The 24602-nt window shown below is 31.0% G+C and overlaps 2 protein-coding genes across 3 annotated transcripts in view; both read left to right on the forward strand.

The window, feature by feature from the left end:
• Positions 1–29: 29 nt before the first annotated feature.
• Aatf (Apoptosis antagonizing transcription factor) lies at positions 30–2209 on the forward strand. Its single transcript, XM_085197422.1, has 2 exons — positions 30–858; positions 1295–2209. Exons 1-2 carry the CDS (start codon positions 125–127, stop codon positions 2187–2189), a joined length of 1629 nt encoding a protein of 542 aa, XP_085053548.1. The 5' UTR covers positions 30–124; the 3' UTR covers positions 2190–2209.
• Positions 2210–9116: 6907 nt separating this feature from the next.
• The window catches only part of LOC146532226 (adipokinetic hormone/corazonin-related peptide receptor variant I-like), a 55587-nt gene continuing 40101 nt past the window's right edge, over positions 9117–24602 (forward strand). For both annotated transcript variants that reach the window (XM_085197300.1, XM_085197299.1), the window contains exon 1: positions 9117–9249. The gene's annotated coding sequence lies outside the window, so the exon portion shown is untranslated. The remainder of the gene's footprint in view (positions 9250–24602) is intronic.

Below are 24602 nucleotides of genomic sequence, written 5' to 3' on the forward strand. Positions count from 1 at the left end.
GTCTCTCGAGTCATAGTCAATGTCATTTGTCAATTGTCAAACGTAATCTGTGTCAGCGTCAAGCACACGTTTTATTTAGGTGTTAGTTGGTTAGGTTTTGTTGTCAATATATAAAACGGCAAATATGAAACAAAAAAAGTCTTCTAAGATATCAAAAAAGATTCTATCAGATAAAATAGCCGATGCGTTAACTGTTAAACCAAGAGCTGACATTGAAGATGACGAAATTTTTCACACAAAACCAAGTACGGTGACGCGGGCAGATTTCAGTTCCTCTGATAGTGAAGATGAAGCTGCAATTAGTGATTTCAGGAAAAGGAGCGTAAATTTACTAAGTGATATTAGTAAAAAATATGAAGGTCAAGTGGTTTCTCGTAAAGAATTGGAAGAACATAGTTCAGATGAAGATAGCCTTTTAGAAGAAAATAATGAAAATAACTTGACTAAAAGTGCAGACTATTCATCGTCAATTGGAAGCGAAGATGAAAGTGATGACTATAATATTATGAAAAAACAAAAAAGTGGTAGTTCTGACGATGAACAATCGGGATCTGAGGAAGAAGATGAGGAGTCAGAGGGAGAAGGTTACGACATTAGCCAAATGAGTGAACCTGTTATAGAAAAGTTTGAACATGTAAAGAAACAGAATATTTCTGAAGAAGCTAAAAAGGGAAAATGTGTAAGAAATCAGCTGTTATTGTGGGAAGGTTTATTAGAAATGAGAATACATTTACAGAGATGTATGAATACTGCTAATAGAATGCCAATGTTTGATACATATGAAGATCTCAAAAAGTCTGATGAATTTGTCAATGAAAGTTCTAATACTATTGTTAATGTTGCTAATGTGCTTGATAAGTAAGTATTTTAAGTTATATTTTATATTATAATTTAGTTTTACTTTAGCTATATATAAATTAGGCATAATTTGTTTTAAAAAAATGTGTTAATTGTAAAATTCCACATATAGCAGAGTAGGTAGAGGGAACCTGGAAACTTAGTGCTAAAACACTGCTCCCATTAATGTTCCCTAATTTCTGACAAACTTGAGATTGTGTGTTGAGTGGTGTAACTTAACACTTCAGAACTTTGTTGCATTAGCAGAGCAAGGGAATGAAAATATTAAATATTTCACTGCCTCAAGTGGAAACCCCCAACTTGCCTTGCCCTATATATAACTACATTAAGATAAAAAACCTAATTGGCTATGGAACCTTAGCTTACCATACATTTTTATTCTTAATGTGCAATTAATAAAATTTATCTATTTTAAATAATGTATTTTTTTTTTCAGATTCCTTAATCTACAACAGTTATTACTAAAACATTTCCCTGAAACGAAATCATTGTGTAACAGTAAGCAGACACCCGTAGCAAAACAAGCCACAAAAGATAGTGATGAAGAAATACCAAGTGATACAGATAACGAAGAAATACCCTCTGATACCGAGGAAGAAGAAGAATCAGAAACCATACAAAATTCAAAACAAAGGTCCATAAATAAACAAAATCACAAAAAACGAAAACTTGTGGATTATGAAAGTGACATTTCAACTTCACACAAAGCCTTTAAAAGCTTTAGAGATACAACAATACAAAAGTGGAATGAAAAAACAAGAATAGCCACTGCGGCAAATATAAAAAATACCCCAACAAATACAATTTTACAACAAGTGTCTTACATCCTATCTGATAAAAATAAGTTGATTCGTAAAACTCAATTAAAAAGGTCTGAATATGATATTATTGGGTATAAAAAGGATTCGGTTGAAGATCACAAAAATGGCTCCAATGATAATGTGAATCCTGTTACACAAGATAGAAAAGAAAACGATGAATATATTCCCGAAATATTTGACGACAGTGATTTTTACCATCAATTGCTCCGAGAACTAATTGAATGCAAGTCAGCAGATATATCTGATCCTATCCAGTTAAGTCGTCAATGGATTGCTTTACAACAAATGAGAAGTAAAATGAAGAGAAAAGTGGACACAAGAGCCACAAAAGGAAGAAAAATTAAATATGTAGTTCATAATAAATTGGTCAGTTATATGGCACCAGAGAAGTCGTTGAAATGGAACGAGGAAAGTACTAATGAATTATACAGTTCTTTATTTGGTAAAATGTTCGAACACAGCAATGTAGGTGTGAATGTTAATTTAGAAAATGTTAAGATCAAAGATTAAAATACACATAGTATTTTGTATGAGCTGTTTTATTTTTACAATGTATATACTACACTATACCATATATTAAATTAAATATTAAAAGGAAGTGATTTATTATCTTTATACAAATAAAATATTAAACTGTTTGTAGTGATTGAAGTTATCCAGAAGTATATTTAAAATAAAATGTAAACTTTTTTGCACTTTCACTTTCCTGTCCTTTTATTACTTTATTCTCTTTATTAGGAATAGGTTAATAGTTTGAAATTTCCAGAAGGAACCTATTGTCGTTATAACCTGTTCCCCAGGCGTCTCATTATTCAAAATATTGTTATAAAATATTGTTGAGGTGCAACTCAGTGTCGCGTTTAGCCTTGTTACCAGAGCGAAAATAAAAATAGTTCTTTTCTCCGAGTTGGAATCGAATCCACAAGCGTCGCGTTCAGAACCGCCGCGCTATGACAGTTTCATTTATTTTGTTTTAAATTACAGAATATTCTTTTATTAAATTAGTGAATCAATTTTACATTTTTAAATATAAATTATTATAAAAAAGATACATTTCAAAACATAAAAAACCACTCTTCCGAGGGCGGGACAAGGGTCCAAGCCATCGGTGGCTAGGGCTCCAGAGAGAGGAACCGCCGCACAATACGTGCCGTCTCAAGTAAATTATATACTTATATTATTTATAGGTGTTCTATAAAAATGTAATGAATATCCGTTTAATTATATAGAAATGGAGTAAGCTCTTGAGTCACCTACATCTATTAAAAAAAAATTATTGTTATAACTTACGTAATTGTGACGTTTTCACATTAACTAAATATTTTTACCTTATATTGTGACAATTTTCTTACGTAATGTTTGGAAATTACAATCTTTATTAGGTTTTTTTCATTAAGTAATTTGACCTTCCGGGAGCACGAGACACGTCTTAAATCCGTGAGATGTCGTAATTTATGTAATGTAGGTACCATAAATGTTCTTAGATTAGTTATAATTTTAGAATATTTCTTATTTTATTTTTTACATTTACGTATTCATATATATTTTTTAGTTTTGTTTAACTCTTTTATAAAGTAACAAACCGCACATAGCAGGGTAGGCAGAGGGAACTTAGTGTTAAGACATTAGGTTCCCTTTCCTCATAAGATCTGTAACCTCTATAAAATATATTTTTACCCTCAATTAATTAATATAGAAAACGACTAATTAATTAATCAATTATCAAATTATAATAACTAGCAAGCTGTTGCAATATAAACAAACGCTGTGTGTTTGTAACGTCTAGTTTTCCAGTACCATCGACAGCTATCACTATGACCTGGGTAATACGTGGGTTATCGTACAGACGGCCACAAATGCGTCGCCATATGTTTTTGGGTGATCTAAATCATTAATTAAAATATTAAATCGTCCGTGAAATTGATAAAAGAGCATCCTATTTTGAATTTAATTGTATTTTATGTGTAATAGAGTGAGATAGTTGATTAGAATTTGTGTGATAAACAGATTGAAACGTAGTATTTGTTATAGGTATTTGAGGGTAGCCTTGTTATTATCCCGCATTTATTTATATTTCGCACACAGCGGGGTAGGCAGAGGGAACCTAGGGTGATACACTCTGTTCTCCACTTTCTGCCGAATTCTGGAGGCATTGCGTGTTGAGTGAACACAGAGCAGAACTGAACGCCGCGCTTTGCTTCGACACCAGAGCGAAGAAATAGAAATATAAATTGTTTTTATCTCGTGTTGATTATTTAATTATATTTTTTTTGTTATCTTCACGCTGTATCCTGTATATAGCAGGATATGCAGAGGAAACGTAGTGTTAAGACACACCGTTCTCCACTTTCCGCCGAAAGATGAAAACAATTACAAGATATTATATAATTTCACTTTATTGAAGTCAGCTACATGAACTCAATCGAGATTTATATGGCCATAATAAGAATTATTTTATTGGCAACTATCAATAGTTCCATTTCATTATTCTACGACGGCATTTCTTAACTATAGTAGGTACATATCTTCTACATTATTGTAAGCAGCTGTAAATAGGTAAAAAAAATCAGCTTCAGTGGGCTTAGTGTTGACACTTCCCAGTTTCTGACGATTTCTGGAGGAATTGCGTGTTACGTGGCGGAACTCAACACCGTGGTTTTGCCTTGGCACCAGACTGAAGAAAATAAAATATTGAATATATCATTTTCTCGAGTAGGAATTGAAACCACAATCACGGATTTCTCATCGATCGGATCGGTTTTTTCAGGTGTTTAACATTAGGTTTTTTCAGGTGTTTATTATTATTTATCATTTTAAACTTTAGATATACCTCCAGCATTTACCGAGGTTAGCGGAACCTATCTCTTAACTGAAACATATAAACTTGATAATAGACATTAAGTAAACGTAGGGATTAGAACCTACATTCATTGAATTCCACCCAGACTTCATTGAAAGCGTATTGACCCTTTCCGGGCCAATTTATTGGTGTCTTTTCGAAGGAATTCGTCCTAGAATTTACCAACTTAAATTACATTTCGTGGAATAAACAAACGTTGGCAACTTTCAGAATCTGTTTACTGGAATCCTTTGGATAAATTCGAACTAGCTAGCCCTTTGTACATGAAAGTTAATGCGCATTTGAATATTCGTTTTCGCATTATGTGTTTAGGGACACAAGTGTGTGACTGTAAACGTGACTAGTTGTGGATTCGATCACCATTCGAGGTAATTAAATATTTATTTAAATTTATATTATTTTAAGAATATTACCCTTAAATATCCTATAATGTATAATTAATGTATAAAGGGCGTTTTTGTATTTTTTATGGCTGTCAACATTTTCGGCTAAGAGCATTAGATATGGTGTAATGAGAAAACAAGAAAAGGTACTACAATTACGAGAGGCTTTTACGGAGATTTAGATATTAACAAAATATATGGAAATATTTTATTGAGTATTATTAGGTAAAAGCAATTTTGTTATGATTATATTATCTATACATCCATCATTCCATCCATTCAGTACGTGAATTTATATAAGTGTTTGCAAAATCTTTATCATACACAGACATAATATATGACGATGATTAAGTATATGCCCGAGACTCGAGTTTTAACTTTTTATTTTTCTTCTTTTTTTTTCTTTTTAGTGTTAATATAAATTACAGTAGGTCGTGCCTTTTTGCCATTACTTTTCTGCTTTAACTGATTATCCTAATATTCAGATTTATAGAATATCTGGAATTTGATGAATCATACCGCATCGAGGATTAGGGTGAATAAAGTTGGTACCACATTCTCGTAGGATTTACTATAACATACTTTAACTTATAATAAGTTATATTCGGAAGGAACGTAGCTTACTCAAACTTTGTACTTACTAAGCTCTTTCTACATATTGAATCGAATAGATTGATGGCATCAAGAAAAAACTTAGTTAATTAAAATTATATTATCTATTTACTACACAGATAATAAAATATTTAACATTTTTAAATAAAAAAAATCTATTGCAAATATTTTAAAAAAGCTATTTATTAAATCATCATAATATTTTCCTTTGATTTTATTCCTTTGATTCTTACTTATTTTTTTAAAAGAATTGTATTAATTATTTTATATCCATTTTAAATATCATTAAAAAATATAATGTAAAAAAGATATCTTTTCGATAATATAATTTCTGCATTAAGGCTTGATCGGACAAGAGGCCGATTTCGAGAGCTATCGAAGTACGATAGCGTGTAACAAGATTTCAAGGATTATCTGTGGGGATTTTTAAGTACGTATGTATTCTATTTTATATTTTAATGAACTGTGTAGATATTGTGTTGATATTTTATTCACTCGAGGGAATGAGTTATTATTTATTAAGATTTTCATTTCTTCATTCTGGCACTAAGGCAAAAGTCTGGCGTTGAGTTTCGTTACAACACGCCTCGAAAAAATCGGCGTAACGTGGGGAACGGAGTATCTTAACACTAAGTTCCCGTTGCCTACCCTGCTATATACGGGATACAGCGTAAAGCTAATAATTGTACATAAAAATAATAAATTCGAATACTTTACCCTTTTCTCCATTCTGGAAAGTAAAACCAAGATGATTTCTTCATGAATGAATTCTTGCTTAAATTGGCCAAAATATCCTATTGTTACGTATTCGAACGTTCCATTTACCAATTATTATTAGGAAAGAGCAGAACGTGATTTAGGGATCTTGGATGGCACAAAAGGTAGTTACTCGATTGAATTACAAAAGATAAAGCCTATAAGTGTAACTATTTATTTAATTTTAAATACACAAATACTTTAAAACAATACTTTTAATATAAAAAAGTACGGTCAATGAGTTGTGGCAGCCCTGATGTTAGATTTTCTATCAACGCAGCCTTCTAAGCCTACTGGGCGGCCATGAGTCGACTCGTCGATCGTACTATAGATACTATAAATATACTGTATGGTAATTCAATATTATTATATCACGTTTATTGAATATATCGCTATTATCATATACATATCGAGATATGTATATCGAGATATCAACGTTTCTATATACAATTTACATGTTACTTGCAAATTGCAACAACATTCCACATTAGTAGATCGCTCGTAAGTCCTAACTAAATATTATTGTTTACATCATAATATAATAATTTTATTTATTTGTCTTCCTTTATTTACAATTTTAATAATATCACGTTATTGACGATTAAACAATTTAGAAATAGTTCCGTTTCTTCACTCTGGTTGCGGCGGCGTTGAGTACTGCCACTCAACACGTAATGCATCCAGAATTCGGCAGAAAGTGGGGAACGGAGTGTCTTAACACTAGGTTCCCTCTGCCTATCCTGCTGTGTACGTGATACAGAGCGTGAAGCTGATTTAATAAAAATTTTTGAAAAGGATTATAATTTTTCATTTTTCAAAAGCATGCTACGAGTGATCAAGTAACAACCGTGCCACTATCCTTTTGGAAGTTAAAAATAATAATAAATAGAATACTTGAACTAAATAAAATATTTGCAGTATGTTTAAGTAAATCTTGTGAATGTCGTATTAACGCAATGACTGTATAATATACAAAAATAAACTAACAACTGATTTAGAGAAATATCCCGTTACGTTGGGGGATGAAACGTTTTTGATCTGATTTAATTGGACTTTAAACTTTTACGTAGAAAATCAATGGTATTTAGAGGATTATTATTAAAAAGTTCACCAAAAAATAATGATGATTCGTAATATTTTTATATATCATCTACGATCCAGCTTGCGACGGCTGAGAATATTACAAAGTAGTTTAACGAAATAAAAAAAATCAGCAAAGAGTGAGTCGGATTCCTCTATGAAGGATTCCGTAGCAGCAAACAAACGAATTTTTCTTTAGTTTTTTTTATTGAATTCGCCTTTCCCATCCGTGGTTCAAAAGTTAGATGGTGACACGCTTTTTGCTACTTAAGAAGCAAATATGTTACAAAATAAGAATAAAATATTCCTCCATACCATTTAAAAAGATTAATCTAATGACATATGGTATGCACGCTCAAATATTTTCTCAGTACGCAGTGCTATCCTTAGCTTTCAATTTACTACCATACGGTACTCATAGTCTTAGAGGAAAATGATTGTGTCATACGGACGGACAGGTGTGACGAAATTATAAGGGTTTAGTTTTTTCGCCATTTGGCTACGGAACCCTAAAAAGGGCAAAAAAAATAGATTTTAAATATAAAGGCATATTAATTTACGATTTGTAGTACAAGAAATCCTTTGTAGTATTACAAGAAATCTTGTAAGCCCGTGGTCTTCTTTGCGAAGAGAGCTTTATATTTAAGTATATTTTTCATATAACTTATCAAATTTTTGGATGATTAATAGTTTATTGACACATATGGTAATAAAAATAAAGGTATAAAACAAAAATAGTATAAATATTTACTTAATTTTTTTCACCGATAAATAACCATAAAATAGGCTATCATTGCTAAAAACATTTTTAAACTTCCGTAGTTAAATAATATTCGCGCAGTTGGCTTTACGTCAATTTAATATAATGAGTGAGTTGGTAATCTTGCTTGTACATGTGTTTATATTATTTTTATTTATTTAAAATATTCAGCTTTATGTATTGCTAGCGGGGTGGACGGAGAGTCAAGTGCTTCTCTTTTCTCGTCTGTACATACTTCTTTCGCTTCGTCAACTGTCGTTATCGACTCAAACTTTAGTTTTCTATGTATTGTCTCGAAAATAATATTATTAGAACTAATTCTGATTATTAAATAAATAATTGTGCAAGTAAAAACGAGTGAAGCTGGTAGCAGGTCACTAGTATTATTACATATTTGAAATTGAAGCAAAAACCTTATAGAAGTATGTATATTTGTATTAAATTGTATATTACTGTAATGCAATCATATATAACTAGACAGTGCCATCATTAAGCCATGTCTACGAGGCGCTTTGTAACTAAAACAATTGACGACAATCGACAACGAGAAATCCTCGGGGATGCAACGTGATGTAGACTATAAGAGGACGCGCTTAATTAATATTTTGATTATAATTAAATTATTAATTATTTAATTATTCTTTATGGAAACTATTAGATAACGATTATATCCGGCTTTATACAATATCGTATATATAATATGAAATGTAATATTTATTTAAATTTATATTTCCAATGCTTCGAGAAACGGAGTGTCTTAACACTAAGTTCAATCTGCCTAACCTACTATGTGCGGAATACAGCGTGAAGTGGATGTATTTTTTTTTTTCTAGAAAAACAATTATTGTTATTAAAATGTTATTATTAAAATCCAATTATTTTCTATAGAATAAACTAAATAATTAAATGAAAAACATTTACTAAGAATAAGACAATTAACAAGAGATAAAAAATTGACCGCTGTCGATTACAACTTGGCCCGTGATAGCGCTGGGCGGGCCGCCCTCAGTAGCGGTCTGTCACGCGTGCCCTGCTCACGCCTCACGCCTCACGCCTCACGCCTGTGCAGTGCTAGTGAAGTGTGTTCTGTGCAACTTGTGTCGGATGCCAAAGTATAGGGTAAGTTTAAAAACATATATTTATTTTATCTGTGAAGGTTTTTTTTTGTTATTATTATTATTTATATTTTTAAATTTTTGGAAATTTGTTCTGTTTTGATTAAATTAGGATGAGCTTTACGCTGTATCCCGCGCATAGCAGGTTAAACAGAGGAAGCCTAGTGTTAAAACACTCTGTTTTCCACTTTTCGCCGAATTCTGGAGGCATTGTGTGTTGATTGGCGGAATTTAATACCACGCTTTGAATAGACACCAGAGCGAAGAAATGGAAATATAAATTTTAAATAATTATTTCATTTCTCACGTGGGGATTGAATTCACAACCAGTCGCTTTTACGAGCACGCTTTCTGCCTCTACGCCACGACTGGCCTCTTGTTATTTTTTAGATATTTTGTTTGTTTTTTTATAAAAAAAAAATAGTACAAAACATATTATGATACTTTTATGCTACATATTAATAGCTAACTCAGTTCTTAGGTCAAGGAGTATTAATATAAACGTACGTATTAAGTTTGATAACACTATTTGTTCGAACATTGCAGAACATATTTATGTTAAAATAAAATAGATCATAAATTCTCTAAGAATCATATTATATGAGACATATATTTTATTGAATGGTACTGACCATGTCTAATAAATAATAAATTTAAGGAATATTATAATTCTAAGTATATTTATTATTATAAAAAGACGTTTTTCTATTTTTTTACCATATTTTTATAATGGCGTAGATACAAATCTTCTAAAAAAAGTTCTAAAGTTCTTGTAATCCAAAATTGTAAAGTAAATTTGGTTTTGTATTCATGTCGATGATTTATGACTGGAACAAGCGATAAAATTGAAGTGGTCCATATCAACGTATAAGATATGATAGAGAAAAATCAATTAGTATAATATTTATACATTTTACAGATATTGTAACAGTCTTTTTATTAATTTTATTCGTCAGGTTGTTTTTTTTTACAAAATCTACAAACGCAATCCAATTTCAGTTGTAAATCTAGAAGCTTCAGTGACAATCTGGTGTGCGTTTCATTTGAATATTTCGTAAAATCTTGTTAGTTATTTTGATTTCGAATTACATAGGATATTATTTAAGTAAAGGTGAAGTTACGGCGAGTGACTAGTCACTTATTAACTTATAAAAGTTTTTTCGTATACAAACAATAAGGAGGACCACATCAAAGCGAAGCGAAGCAAATATTACTTTTAGGAGGATAGAGAGCTTATCAACTTTTCTCTAGTATCATTTTGCGATACGTTTGATGTACATATGTGTTACTATTATATTATGTTTCAAGACACACGCAAAAGTGTTCAGCCAAGTTAAAAAAGCTAGAAACGTACAAATTATATTTTATACGAACCCTTTCAAACTAAGTACTTCTCAATCTTTAAAATTTGGATTGTTTTGTAATGTATATAAAATTTCAAAAAAATTAACTTATACCGCTATAGATATATTAACATTTAGAAAATTCGCAATTTTGTAACTAAGATCTGTCTAACCCAGTGCAACTCGGCACCCATATCTCCCATACTTTGAAGTCGAGAACGGCGCTATACTTAACATTTAACTTGGCTCTCATTACAAATTTATGTTTTTGGATGGAATCTGAAACTGACGGGTCGAAATAAAAAAAATAGTTATTTTTTTATAAATATTTAGTGAAATACAACGTTTCAAAACAAATACGCATGAAAATTACCAAAAAGAAATGCAGCGAATAATTGAAAACATTCTTCCTTCGTGGCGTAGCGGCACAAGGATGTGACTGTACCGCGACGGTTCTGGGTTCGATCCGCACTCGAGGAAATGAAATATTTATTTACATTCATATTACCATTTCTTCGCTCTGGTGTCGAGGCAAAGCGCGGCGTTGAGTTCTGCCACACAACACGCAATACCCCCAGAATTCAGTGGAAACTGGGGAGTGGAGTGTCTTAACACTAGGTTCCCTCTGCCTTCCCTGCTGTGTGCGGGATACAGCGTGAAATTGATTTAGATTTTTTTTATTCTTCATGTTCCAACTTTGTAAGACGCATATTGGGTGTATATCTAGAAAGTTACGCATTAAGGGTCCTAAATCTTTCAATAAGCTAAATTAGCGTAGCATTACGGCTTGGCTAGTGCGCGGTTTGTTTACATGAAATCGATGGAAACGTAATATATATAAGCAAGACTATATAAGAATAAAAATATACCTTTATTAGCTTTTTTTAGGTTCATGCATCCCACGTGTAGAAGGGTATGCAGAAGGAGCCTAGTTTTCTAGGGAATTCTTTTGCCTCGTTACCAGAGAGAAAAAAAAAAACATTTATTTTCCTCTAGTGGGAATCAAATCCACTACCTGTCGCGTGTACAGTCACACGTTTGTGCTCTGCGCCAAGACAGGCTTATATCTCAAGTCTTTCTCTTTATAAGAAATATTTTTCAATTATTACAATAACTTCTATATTGCATATATTTCTTAATCTTAAAGTCACGACATCACTTCAGAGACTGCCAATTATTGTTTTAATTATTCTAATAAAATAATAAACTTACCTAAAACAACGAAGATAGAGTGATATTAACAGGTCTTTCGAAGAAATAATTTATTAGTAGATTTTAACATCTTTGAAAGTGAATTTTCTTAATCAGCAATTTTTTTAGAGGCCGTAGTGTCGCAGCACAAGGGTGCGACTGTGACGCGATGGTTGTGAGTTCGATTCCCACTCGAGGAAATTAAATATTTACTTAAATTTATATTTCCATTTTTTCGATCGAGACAAAAGCACGGCGTTGAATTCCGCCACTCAAAACGCAATGCCTCCAGAATTCAGCGGAAAGTGAGAAACAGAGTGTGTTAACACTATGTTTTTTGTCACACAGTAGTTTTATTATATCTACAAATTAATAAGACTACTATCTTAATATTTATTTCTTGTAATATACGAGTATAAACGAATATCTTAAAGATATTCTAAAAAATATTGCCAACATTTAATATTAATATCAATTGCATAGTCTGGTACGCAATTTTAGGCGTCAATTACCTCTAAATATTATGTCACTTTCAATTATTTCAATCATATGTGGCCATTAATAAGCTTTATAAACGCTATTGGTTCTATTTTGATAGCGTAAGCAATGTCGACAGTAATATTACTATTAGCATTTTTTTTGTTGTTTATAAAATTTTAAATAATATAGTTTTTTTATTATTTTTTATGTTTTAATTGTGTAGTTTTTATTATTTTCACATCGTATTCCATACATAGCAGGGTAGGTCAAAGTAACCTGGGAACCTAATGTTAAGCTTAGCTCGATTGGAAGTAATACACTTCCATTCGAACTTTCCGTCGAAGCTTAGCAGGAGTCGAAATGACAACTGTCGAATTTACGCTTGCATCCTTGTACCTTGCACTACTACAGCGTATGTTATAAATGTATTAAAATCCTATAGAGGACGAAACTGGAAACTTGCTGTCTAACTTAATCAATAAAAAAACTTATAACTTAAATATCCAATCGTAAATAAATCAGATATGCAGGTTTAAAAATTACAAAGTTATTTATTTTATACATTAATTTTGAAGCAAATTTCAATTAAATTTCTTATATTGTAACATTAATATCGAATTAGTTTTCACAAAACATCAATAATCGATATATAGTCGTAAAAGTCAATAGATTACGTAAATAAAAGAAGCAATGTGTAAATAATCATATGAAAATAAGAGAAAAAGGTTATCCACTATTTTTCCCACGTAAATAGAAGCGTCTTTATATACAAAAGTTTAGTATGAGCTCGCGATACATTGAAGCTGCTAAAGCCGGCTTTGGTAGAATACGAGTATAATATTATCGGGGTGTTAGATATTATATTGCCTATAGCTGGATTACTGTGATCTCATTGCTATTGATTCTTGGCAAGTCGTTTGTTGTTGGATTTCCTTTTTCGACACCATTTTAATATAAATATATAAATATAGAGGAAGTGACTGTATACGGTCCATAATGTCGTAGAAAGCTTTTTAATAGAAATATTATAGTTTTTTTGTTAAAATTAACACCATTATTGAAAAAAACCAATATTAAATATTTCCAATTGTTGCCAATAGAATATTAGATGTAGATTTTAATATATATAATATATATAAATAGTAATAAAATAAATGAATTAAAATAAACATCTAAAAATAATAAATAACTTTCATTAGTTACAAATTTCATTACAATAAAAATAGTCAGAAAATTATTTTAAGCAACAATATTGCCTAAAATTGATATTCAAATAACTGATGGCAAGTTCAGTTCTGATATTCTAAATATAAAAATAATGAACATACTAATTAATTTCTTTTATAATCTTAATTAGCTAAGTTACATTGCTTACAGTAATTTCTTTAAATACAAAAGATCAAAGTCGTATGCTAAAAGTGAGCTTTAAGAGCCCTTCAAAGAAATTGATTTGATTATATTTTTTTAAAGAAACTTTTCTCAATAATGTCAAGCATTACTTCTACTCATTCTATTTAATCTACATTTTTGTATAATAAGAAAATAATTTATACAATATGTTTTTGATAATATACGAAAACATATGTAAGGAAAGGCTTTTGTTTCCCGTGTTTTTCATTCAGGCAAAAGACAAGTAATTAGGGCACAGATTATATTATGTAAATATATAGTATCTACTAAGATACTAGAAATTTATCCTTATAATAATAAAAGTAGGTCATTTTGATTAAATCGGATTAACCATATCCAATTATATGAAATAGTCTTCACAAAAGTGCCGAGGGAACTTTTATGGTGATCTTATTTTTACAAATGGAAGAAAATATAATTATTTCATCGTGCCATATTTATTAATATTATTTATTTATGTATTTTTTTATTCTAAAATCAAATTAAAAAAATCAAATCTGTAGATTAAAAATACAAAATTTGTCAGTTTTTTTAGAGGTAATCTGTAAATGGAATAATTTAACAAATTTAAAAAATATAATAAGTTGCCAGTTTTTTAGTTTATCCTGGTGTAAATGTCATAACATAAATATTATTAAATGTCATTATTTAGCTAGATAAGAGTTTTAAAATAACATGTTTTATTTTTATACCCAAATTACATCACTAAATAAAATAATAAGTAATCGTTCTACATTTATTTGAAGTTACAGAAATACTTCATGACTCCAAAAAAAAAAAAATGGATAAAACGTAAGTCTTATAAAATGTTACGCGAAAATAACAACGGAGCATTTTTTATAAAATTTAATAAAGTTATTTATAAAGATATGGTAAACAACAATAATAATGAGCGAACTTTGTTTACCACACGCACCTAAATACGACAATACGTGTTTGTGACAATTTAGTATTATATTATTTATTCCTACATCATGTATCAAACGTGTATTGCCACTCAACACGCTATCTTACAAGACAATTCTTGTTCTGAAAAATATTTTTTTACAATATGAATGCTTATAAATAGATTGTATTTACTTTAATTTTTACATATATTTATGAAAAATACGTTGAATTTTTCTTAATTTAAAAGCTAGTCTAGGATTTTTTCTTAGGATTTTGTTTAGCATATAACAAGATTTTTTTCATGAAGGTTGAATTTTTGTATATTTTTGCATTGCATTTTAATAATATCTTATAAAAGGTAATATATATTATATTGATGTTTTTAGTCCTGAGTAAACTTAGCTACAAGCTATTCTTAGCGGGGTAGTCAGAGAGAACTGAGCGCCAAACGTTACGGCTCTACATGCCGCCGCGCTGCGTAGCGTTTGGCGTTAACCTCTTCATACATGCCTTCTGGGAGTCCTCATGCTTTTTACGTTACTTTCTTCCAGTATCTTTGTGTTTTCAAAGGTCAACCGAGATCTTCCATAACTCTCTTACTTCTCACTTTTCCGTCATAAATCTTTTTTGCCATTCTTTCATCACTTATTTGTTCGACGTGCCCAAACCAGCTGAGCACGTTCTTCTTAATTATCACCGTAACATCCGCGCTTGTGCCATTATGTATATCTCTTCATTATGGATTTGATCAGCTAAGCTGACTCCGCATATCCTACGAAAAGATTACATCTCTAGAGCATTTATTTTTCTTTCATTCTTCTTCTGTAATACCCACGAATCGCTGCCTCATAACGGCACCAACACTGCATTGTGTACACAGCACAGCTGCACGTTTTGCTGTCTCATCAACACAGCTAAGGCACTTTACTGTTTAACTATTATCATGGATCTTGCATTCCTTCCTTACTTCATTTCTTTCAAATACCAGTACCTTTTACTTGTATCCTTAGTCAACTATATTAGATTAGGATTGTTATGAAACCTTTTCATCCTCTACTTTTGACACGACAAATGCTAAGATCTAACAAAGAGGTAAGGCCGTAAGGCGCTATATATCTTTATATATTCGTTTTGTACGATAGTCGGTCAGTGTCAACCCACATAATTGGGTTAAAAGTAACTTGGTTACAAGGGTAAAGTCGTGTCGCTTTGAACGATGATGGACGTCGCCGTCGTTTGCAATATCTCAGTGCTGTGTGTATAATGGCTAAAAATGTATTAAAACGTTTATTATTTCGGATTTTACTTTTGTATAAAATAGTTGTTATACTGTTATAGTAATATGTATTTTTTTTTAAATAATATAAAAGGTAAAATAGATGGTCAAACACTTTTTCGGTCTTAACATAGACGTTGCTTCTTGGATTTTATTAATTAGCTATAATATTTAAATAGTGTAAATATTATGTGTCTGGTTGCCTTTATTTATTTTGGATTTCTATTATTTCTATATCAGAGCAAAGACATGGAAATATTTCATTTCCTCGGGTAGAAATCGAACCGACAACCTGCCGCGTTTACAGTCACACGCTCTGCGCCACGACTAGCCTTACATAATTACCTTCATTTAAATAATCAACAACTCTTAATAGAATAATCTAAGTGGTAGATAATATGCTATTTAGTCGTTACGTTTTTAGATTTTGTCCTATGGAATAATACGTTCGAAAAAATGCTCAAAAATTAAAATTAAACTTTTTACTGATTTTAATTATTTATTTAATTAACTCTATTTTTATGTAGGTAATTAATTTTAAATGTATTGTTTTCTGGTACGAGCTTTCCTCTCAAATTAATTGAAGCACAGTTTTCCACATCCTTCCGTTCTGGGACGTCGGTGACGTCATTTTGGTGTGACGTCATAAATGATTTACTACCGAATGTCAATGTGATTAAGTCGCTTTGCGTTGTTAATAAAGGATAAATTGACAACTGTAGGTGGGTCTGTTGTAGTGAATCGATTTAGTTGTTTAATTGTTAAATTTTATACCGTCTATTTGTGTAGGTTTCCCGCTAGCTATCCCGCATATAGCAGGTTTAGCAGAGGTAACATAGTGTTAAGACTTAAGACTTCCCCGCTTTCCGCCGAATTCTGCTTAAATATTTTAATTAATTAAAGTTAACAATACTTACATGTCTAATTTAATGTAGTACACATATGGATATTGAAAATAATGACTGGTTAAATTTGACTTTAGTAGAAATTAGAATGATGATAATTCTTAAAACAGATACTGGCTTCGTCAATCAAAAATAAATTAAATTAAATCAGCTTCTCGCTGTATCTCGCACACAGAAGGGTAGACAGAGGGAACCTAGCCTCCGTCAGTCGTGGTAATATTTTTATCCCAATCTCGGTGTGCCATATCCCCGGATATGGCGTTAAGCTAAAAAATAATATAATTTCAAGATATTAAAACGACTCTCCAGCAACACATCTGACATTTTCATTTCATTTGATAACAAATAGCCTTCAGTCAATAAACACAATTGATCCATTATTGTGATACGCACGCTCCACGTTTTTAAACGAACATTTTTTAACATCCATATTATATCACTTCAGGCTATAAGACCTTTTAGGGGATTTGTTTAAATTCCAAATTAAATCCGAGGCTTAAAAATTAGATAAATCAATTTTATTATAAAAATATATAGCTAAATTGTAATGTATATTTATTTATACTTCATAATATATACAGAAATATTTATTTAAATATAAACTTTTATTTCTTCGCTTTGGTGTCGAAGCGAAGCGTGGAGGTCCACCAGTCAACACACAGTGCCAGAATTTGGCGAAAAATGGGGAACGGAACGTCTTAAAGCTAATTTCTCTCTGTTTATCTTGCTGCTAATGGAAGCTAGTTTTTTGTTAATAAATAATAACTATACCTAGTTTCTTGTAAACGATCTAGTATAAATGTATAAAATGTTACATAAATACATTTTGTTTCTGCATTTAGGTACGAGTATGTTATTTAGCTGAAGTGTAAAAGCATTAAATCGTAAATTCGTTTCTAAATTGAATATCGATACCGCTTAAAGAACTTCACTGATTGTTCCTAAAAATCTGATTTAGAGGAATTTATTCCTCATTTTACAGATAAAATAAAATTATAAAAATTTCTCATGACCTTCAACGCCCTTGTGCTAATTATTATTATACCACGAGGAGTTCAATAAAACTGCTAGATATCGCATTTCGTAAAGTGCAAATTCAATTTGGTCCTTCTTCGTTATTGATGGCAAGTACTTGATGATTGATGATGATGATGCGGTAGTCATCAATTGTATTTGTTCTTCATTCTTCCAGTCATTCATTTTGAATTTTGAATTCAAATGAACTTAATTAAAGTTGAACAACTTTAATTGAAGATTAGCTCGAAAAATATTTTTTTTCTTAAATATTTTTAATAAAAGTATTACTAAATGTCTGTCCCTTTAATGCTACGTAAAAGAGCTATCTATGTTTATAGTAGTTATAATATTTAATAATTAAAACAATTAACTTACTTAACTTAAATTGTAAATATATCCATGTGCGTTCTCACTCTATATGGAATAGCTTTTATAAAGCTTTTATAGGTTAATTCATCTAAGAATTTTTCAACCTTATTATCGCAATATATTATTCTCTTGTCTTAAAATGTTAATTTTATAAAAATATGAATCCAGTTACAACAAGAATATACGACATACGTACTAAATAAAATATTTATAATAAAATAACCACTTATTTAAAAAGAAAAGAAATCAAACAAATTACCTTTCTTACCTTGCAATTTATTAAGATAATATTTCCTAATCTTGCGTCCAGTTTCACAGTCGAGAAAATTTGAAATTTCCAGTGGAAATTCTTGCTCTAAGCGAGCAGGTGTAAACTTTGTCCTTTATAATTACTAAAATACCACTCAAATGAAATAAATTAAGTAAAGGATGATTTAATTTAATTTAATTAATCGAAAGGATCAAAAGGACTGTGACTGTACATTTTTACAGCTTGTAAATAATTAAGAAATTTTTATAACAATTAATTTCAGATTTATTAATGTTTATCTTGGTTTCGAGGCAAAGCGCGGCATTTAGTTCCGCCAGTCAACGCGCAATGCCTCCAGAATTTAGCGGAATGTGGGGAACGGAGTGTTTTTTTTTTGTTTTTTTTTTATTTTTTTTTTATTTTTTTTTTATTTTTTTTTATTTAGTGTTTTAAGTATAATAATAAGTGACAGCGTGAAGCTGAATTTTTTTGTTTAATTTCTTGATAAATGAATCACGATATGATTTTACGGAGGGAACCAAGTGTTTTCTGTTTCAAGTGTCAACAATCTGTTTTCCCTTTTTCCCCTAATTTACGTGTTTAATTGTCAACTAAAACTTAACAAAATCAACCCCATTTTGTTCTGATAAGGGAATACCAGGAAACAAATGTTTAGCCTAGTTCTTTTGCGACAATCCTCTCATCGGAGTTTTATCTTCAATTTTGTCCTAGTTTAGATTAACGTCACGCGGACGGTATCGTGGATTCATTTGTGAAATAAAACAAGGAAAATTATTAAAGTTCACCTCGTTAAATAAAGTTATGGTATTAAAAGTTTTTGTTCTTAGTTATTTCTTCTTCCTAATAGTATTTTTTGAGAAAATAATGTAAAAAGCTCACTTCTGAAAGTAAGCTATCATAATTTTTATATAGATGACGATATAGAACACTTGTTTTTTTATTATAAAATATTGTTTTTAAACTTAATTTGAGACCAGTTGTGACGCAGTGGCACAAACGTTAGACTGTAAGCGCGACGGGTCGTGGGTTCGTTTCTAGAAAATGAAATATTTAATATTTTTTTTTTTTGAGGTAAGAACGCAGCATTCAATCGACACTCTGCCACTCAACGAGTGTTTTAACACTAGATTGCCAAGCTTCTTCTGCCTTTCTTGCTATGTGTGAGATACAACGAGATGTGAAAAATGTTTTTATATTACGATATATAATGTGCTTTATATTATAACATTTAGATATGTAATTTAATCAGCTTCACGCTGTGTTTCGCACACATCAGGGTAAACAGAGGGAACCTAGTGTTAAGAGACTCCGTTCCCCACTTTCTACCGAATTCTGAAGGCACTGCATGTTCAGTGTCAGAACTCAACGAGAACTCAGAAGAAATGGAAATATAAACGTAAATAAATATTTCACTTCCTCGAGTGGGGATCGAACCCATAACCGTCGCGTTACAGTCATACGCTTGAGCCCCTGCGTCACGACGGCCTAATGTATAGCTATTGTATATATAGTAAGAAACACTATGGAAACTTCTGTTTGTTTCACAACATATTGTAAACAGTAAGCAACCTTAATCTGTTGTGGTTACTGAAGAATTTCAATACGTATCGTAAGTTGGCAGACAAATATTTTGATATAATTTGAATAATTTTACAATGTTAGTAGGTGATTTTAGATATTAGTTGGCCTTGAAGTTCTAGATTTTGTTATTATAAGTTTATTTATTATCCGTAAAATGTTTCTTAATTTATTTTAAGAATACAAAGAAAATATCTTTTACATTAGGTGTCGTATCATTTTCTTTAAATTTCGTAAATAAATCCTGACGAAAACAAAGGTGGTTAAAAGTTTCCAAGCGGATGAACCGATTTTGATTTAGTTTTTTAGTATGAAAAGTTACTTTATGACGTCGACGAGCGTTTTCTTACCCATGATTCAATAAAATATGTTTAGTCGTTTAAAGAAGTAAGAGGTTTAAAATTATCAATTATATTTGTTTTTGTGAAAATATTAGAGTTCATGAGAAAAATAATGTCGTATTAAAAATAATTTACAATTTAAAGAAGCTTATTCTAACTTTTTGATGGAATGCTTTAATTAGAGACGGCAATTAACTTTTTCTTTGACGTTTCCATTAACCCCTTATAATAAAAGAGATAACGATTTCCTGGAAATTAAGAATAATTAATTTTGTTTATCATTCTAAGACAGATTTGAATTATAAGTTTTAGAAAAACAAATAAACATTAATGATTTACTTGTAAGGTGATGAGGAAAATTATAGATATTGTTTTTAGTCTATACTATTAATAATTTTGTAAAATAACTATATATCCCACTAATATGCTTAACTCAAAGGTTACTACTATCCACACTTGGAGCCCGAGAGAAGTTAAATTAATATGCTAAAGCTTTATTCGAACTCTTGGGACTGCTATTACGTATATTCTATACATTATATTCTTATCAAGAAACTCGAACTTTTAAGTGTTCTAAGAAATTGCTTTCGTATGTATAATGTTTATTTTAACAATCCTTAATAATGCCTTTTTACGTGGTGTCAAATATTCGTAAAAAATAAATAAATGCTTACATTTTTTATTCGAATACTTCTCGTAAGCATTTTCCTATAGATTATCTTAAAATTTTGTATAATTTTATTTATAAAATATAAAAGAGCGGCGTTAAGTTTCGCCACTCAACACGCAAAGCCTCAAGAATTCGGCGGAAAGTGGGTATATATGTATATAATAATTTTAATTAATTTCACAATAAAGTACAAGTATACCTAAATACCATCATATTATGTTCTATACGACCATACTAGAGGTGGAAACAGTAGGCGAAGGTAAAAAACTAAGCTGCCTAAGCAGCCTAATGCTTTAAGTAATTACTTGCCTTATCAGTTAATTCAGTGAAGGGCTTTCAATAACAGCTTTTATGGTTTTTTGTTTATCTGTGTATTATTTACTTCAACGCGTGCGTCTATGTGATGAAGTCCTCTTTTCAAAGTAGAGAACGGAATATCTTAACACTTAACTTAACTTAACACAACAGGTTCCCTCTGTCTTCCCTGCCTCTTTTTTTTTCAGCTTCACGCTGTATGGGTGAAGCGTGAGTCATGAAATCATGGGGCCGTGGATGGGAGTATATGATTTGATTTTCAATTCTATATCTCCAAGCGTTATTGTGATAATTGCTCTTGACATACAAACAGACAGACGGATGGACAACAAAGGGATCGTATAAGGGGTTCTTTTTTTTCCTCAAAAAGTATCTAACTCTAAAAAGTAATTAGCATTAAAGTAAAATATATTTTTTGTTTTTTCCGTCTAAAATATTTCTTTGGGAAATAAACGGATAATGTCGACTGGAATCTGTGTTATAATTTGATTAATTTAATATAACTAGAAAGCTCGCTTATTACACGTAAGTGCCTATTTCAAATAGTTTGCGGTTTTACGCGGTGTAATATCGCGCGTCTGTATGACAGTACGACTAGAAATTCATATATATCTGCGGATTTAATTAAATTGTTATGTCCTATAGGGTTTTGTAAATAGTTTTTTGTGATTCTCATTTTTTTCGGGGTTCCGTATCTGAAAAAGTAGACACGGAACCCTTATAGTTTCACTTTGTTGTCCATCTGTCCGTCTGTCAAGACCTTGAAATCGCTTGAAGTATCAAGCTGAAATTAATGTCCAATATTCAACAATACAAATTAAGAAAAATATGAAAAGTGAAAAATTTATAGATATTTCATAAAAAAAGGTAAACAATAATGGTAAATAATTTAATAGAAAATAGGTACTTTGACTAACAATAATAGGTTTACTTAGTATAGGTGAAATCGGGGGTTTAAAAATAGGGTTTAGGTTAGGCAGTGCTTCAGATATCAATTCAATATTTATTCTCCAAAAAAGAGCCGTAAGATATATTTATAATCTAAGAGCTCGAGATTCTCTGCGAGATGTTTTCAAAGATGCAGGTATTATTACAGTTGCTTCCCAATTTCTATACTATAATATTCTCTTTGTCCGACAAAATATACATTGTCATAGAAAAAATAACGACAGTCATACGATAGAAACGAGAAATAAAGATAAGCTTGTTACACCAAGTTTTCGCCACCAAAAAGTTAATAAATCCTTTATGGGTCTGAGTATACGTGTATATAATAAAATTCCGCAGTGTATTCTTAGTTTGCCACTACCAAAATTTGAAATATCTGTAAAAAAAATTTAAGCATGTATGGAATTAATGTCTATTGAATGTCAGGCAGGACAGCTGCCAACTAATGTAATAGTAAAATATACCATTGACTCTAAAAAGAGCAACTGTTGAGTTTCTTGCCGGCTCTTCTCAGCAGAACTGCCTTCCGAACCGGTGGTAGCTTTTTGTTGACATGTACATTCGACGATTCAAAAGTGCTTATAAAGTTTATTTGAATAAAGAATATTTTGAATTTGAAATTTGAATTTGAATCCCAGTCCGCTCGACGGCCGCAAGCCGAGGTTCGAGTCCCGCAGGGGGCGCCCTTACCGTCGTCGACTTCCTCACAGGCAGCCACTTAGTGCTTGCATTTCTTCAGGGACAGAGGACCCTCTTCCTTACCCAACCGGTGTCGCTGTAAAAGCCAATAGGGCTAACAGCATTAACCTCAGATTCGAAAAAAAAATAGTAACAAAAATTTAAAATCTCATGGCTTATTCTTTTAGTATGATGGGCGAGAAATCCTGCATTTTATATTATGTTTTGCGTAAGATATATTTTACGTGAGATATAAAAAATATTAAATTGCCCTAATACCTCGTCCTAGGTATTATCCTCTCACTAAATAAGTAACGTGTATATATATTGTTATTCGCTGAAAAGAAAATTCTATAAAACTCAAAACATTTTAAAAGGGGTACTGAAATTTTACCTTTTGCAACAAGAGTACTGTTTGATACAAAAGGGTTAATGGATCTCTTTTGTGGCATCTCTAAGAGTGTAATTAAATACTGCAGCTGCTACATAATTAAAAGATTTTAAAATTTGCGCTCAATATCAAGTTTATTAATATAAAATCCAGTATAGCAGGGACATAAATGTGAGTGTAAACACGACAGGTTATGGGTTCGATTCCCATTCGAGGAAATGGAAATAACATGTTCATTTTCTTCACTCATGACACCAACTCATACTTCACTTCACATCACTTATCACGAGTGTCGTAACACTAGGTTCCATCTGCTTACCCAGTTGTTTGTATACAGCGTAAAACTAATAAAAAAAACAATTTCGTAGATATAACTTGAAACCACAAAGGTTTTTTGTTTATTTATAACTTAAAACAAAAATATTCTTGATACGAAAGTAAGATTTAATCCGAATCTATTAAGAGGCTAATTTCCATTCGATAATCTGGGGGCGTCGCGCGCCGCCTACGCAATGGTGGATGGTGGATTTGTGTGGTTTCCTAGAAAAATTAAGATAATCTTTTAGGATGACAGGTAAAGCACTTCCTTTGTTAAGTTTTATACGAATCAAATTAAGCTAATATTGCTTTTATTTTGATTAAAATTGCAATATATGTAAATATATTTATTTGTAACGAATATATGAGTTCATACACAAAAAACTAGAAATATATTGATTTTTTTAACTTAATACATCCTATCCTATCCTATCCATACCTATATTATAAATTCGAAAGTAACTCTGTCTGTCTGTCTGTCTGTCTGTCTGTCTGTCTGTCTGTCTTTTCCGCAATCAGGGCCAAACCGCTAATTTAATTGTGATAAAATACTCATATAGAGATACTTGAGGGTCCCGGGATGAACATAGGATACTTTTTTTTTCTCATATTTGTAATATTTTCGTTATATACCAATATATTAAAATAATTAATTTGACAAGGAATTTATTCCGCCATGTTAATAACAATCGTCGCTACGCGTTGCTAAGCAACGGCTTGCAAAGTTTGCTGTTTTAAGAAAACGTCACCCCACAGTGAGTTTGCTTAATGCATACATGGTGCGCGCCGATATAGATTTGTACAAATCTCTTTATACAAATCATTAACAAAAATTAGATGATTTCTATAATTTGATATTCATCCTTATGAAAATAAATATAATAGTCACTTTTAGCATTTCATCTAGATGGAAATTATAGTTTACTGTATAACATTCTAATAAATAATTAAGATGTGACTGATTCCAA

The sequence above is a fragment of the Heliconius melpomene genome, chromosome 14, assembly GCF_056956725.1.
Source record: "Heliconius melpomene rosina isolate 202511_hmr_F chromosome 14, ASM5695672v1, whole genome shotgun sequence".
Taxonomy (NCBI): domain Eukaryota; kingdom Metazoa; phylum Arthropoda; class Insecta; order Lepidoptera; family Nymphalidae; genus Heliconius; species Heliconius melpomene.

Excerpts from the sequence above, each read along its gene's own strand:
- Aatf (XM_085197422.1), top strand. The coding sequence starts at position 125 with ATGAAACAAAAAAAGTCTTCTAAGATATCAAAAAAGATTCTATCAGAT. Across the intron at positions 859-1,294 it reads GTTGCTAATGTGCTTGATAA|ATTCCTTAATCTACAACAGT; the intron begins GTAAGTATTTTA and ends TTTTTTTTTCAG.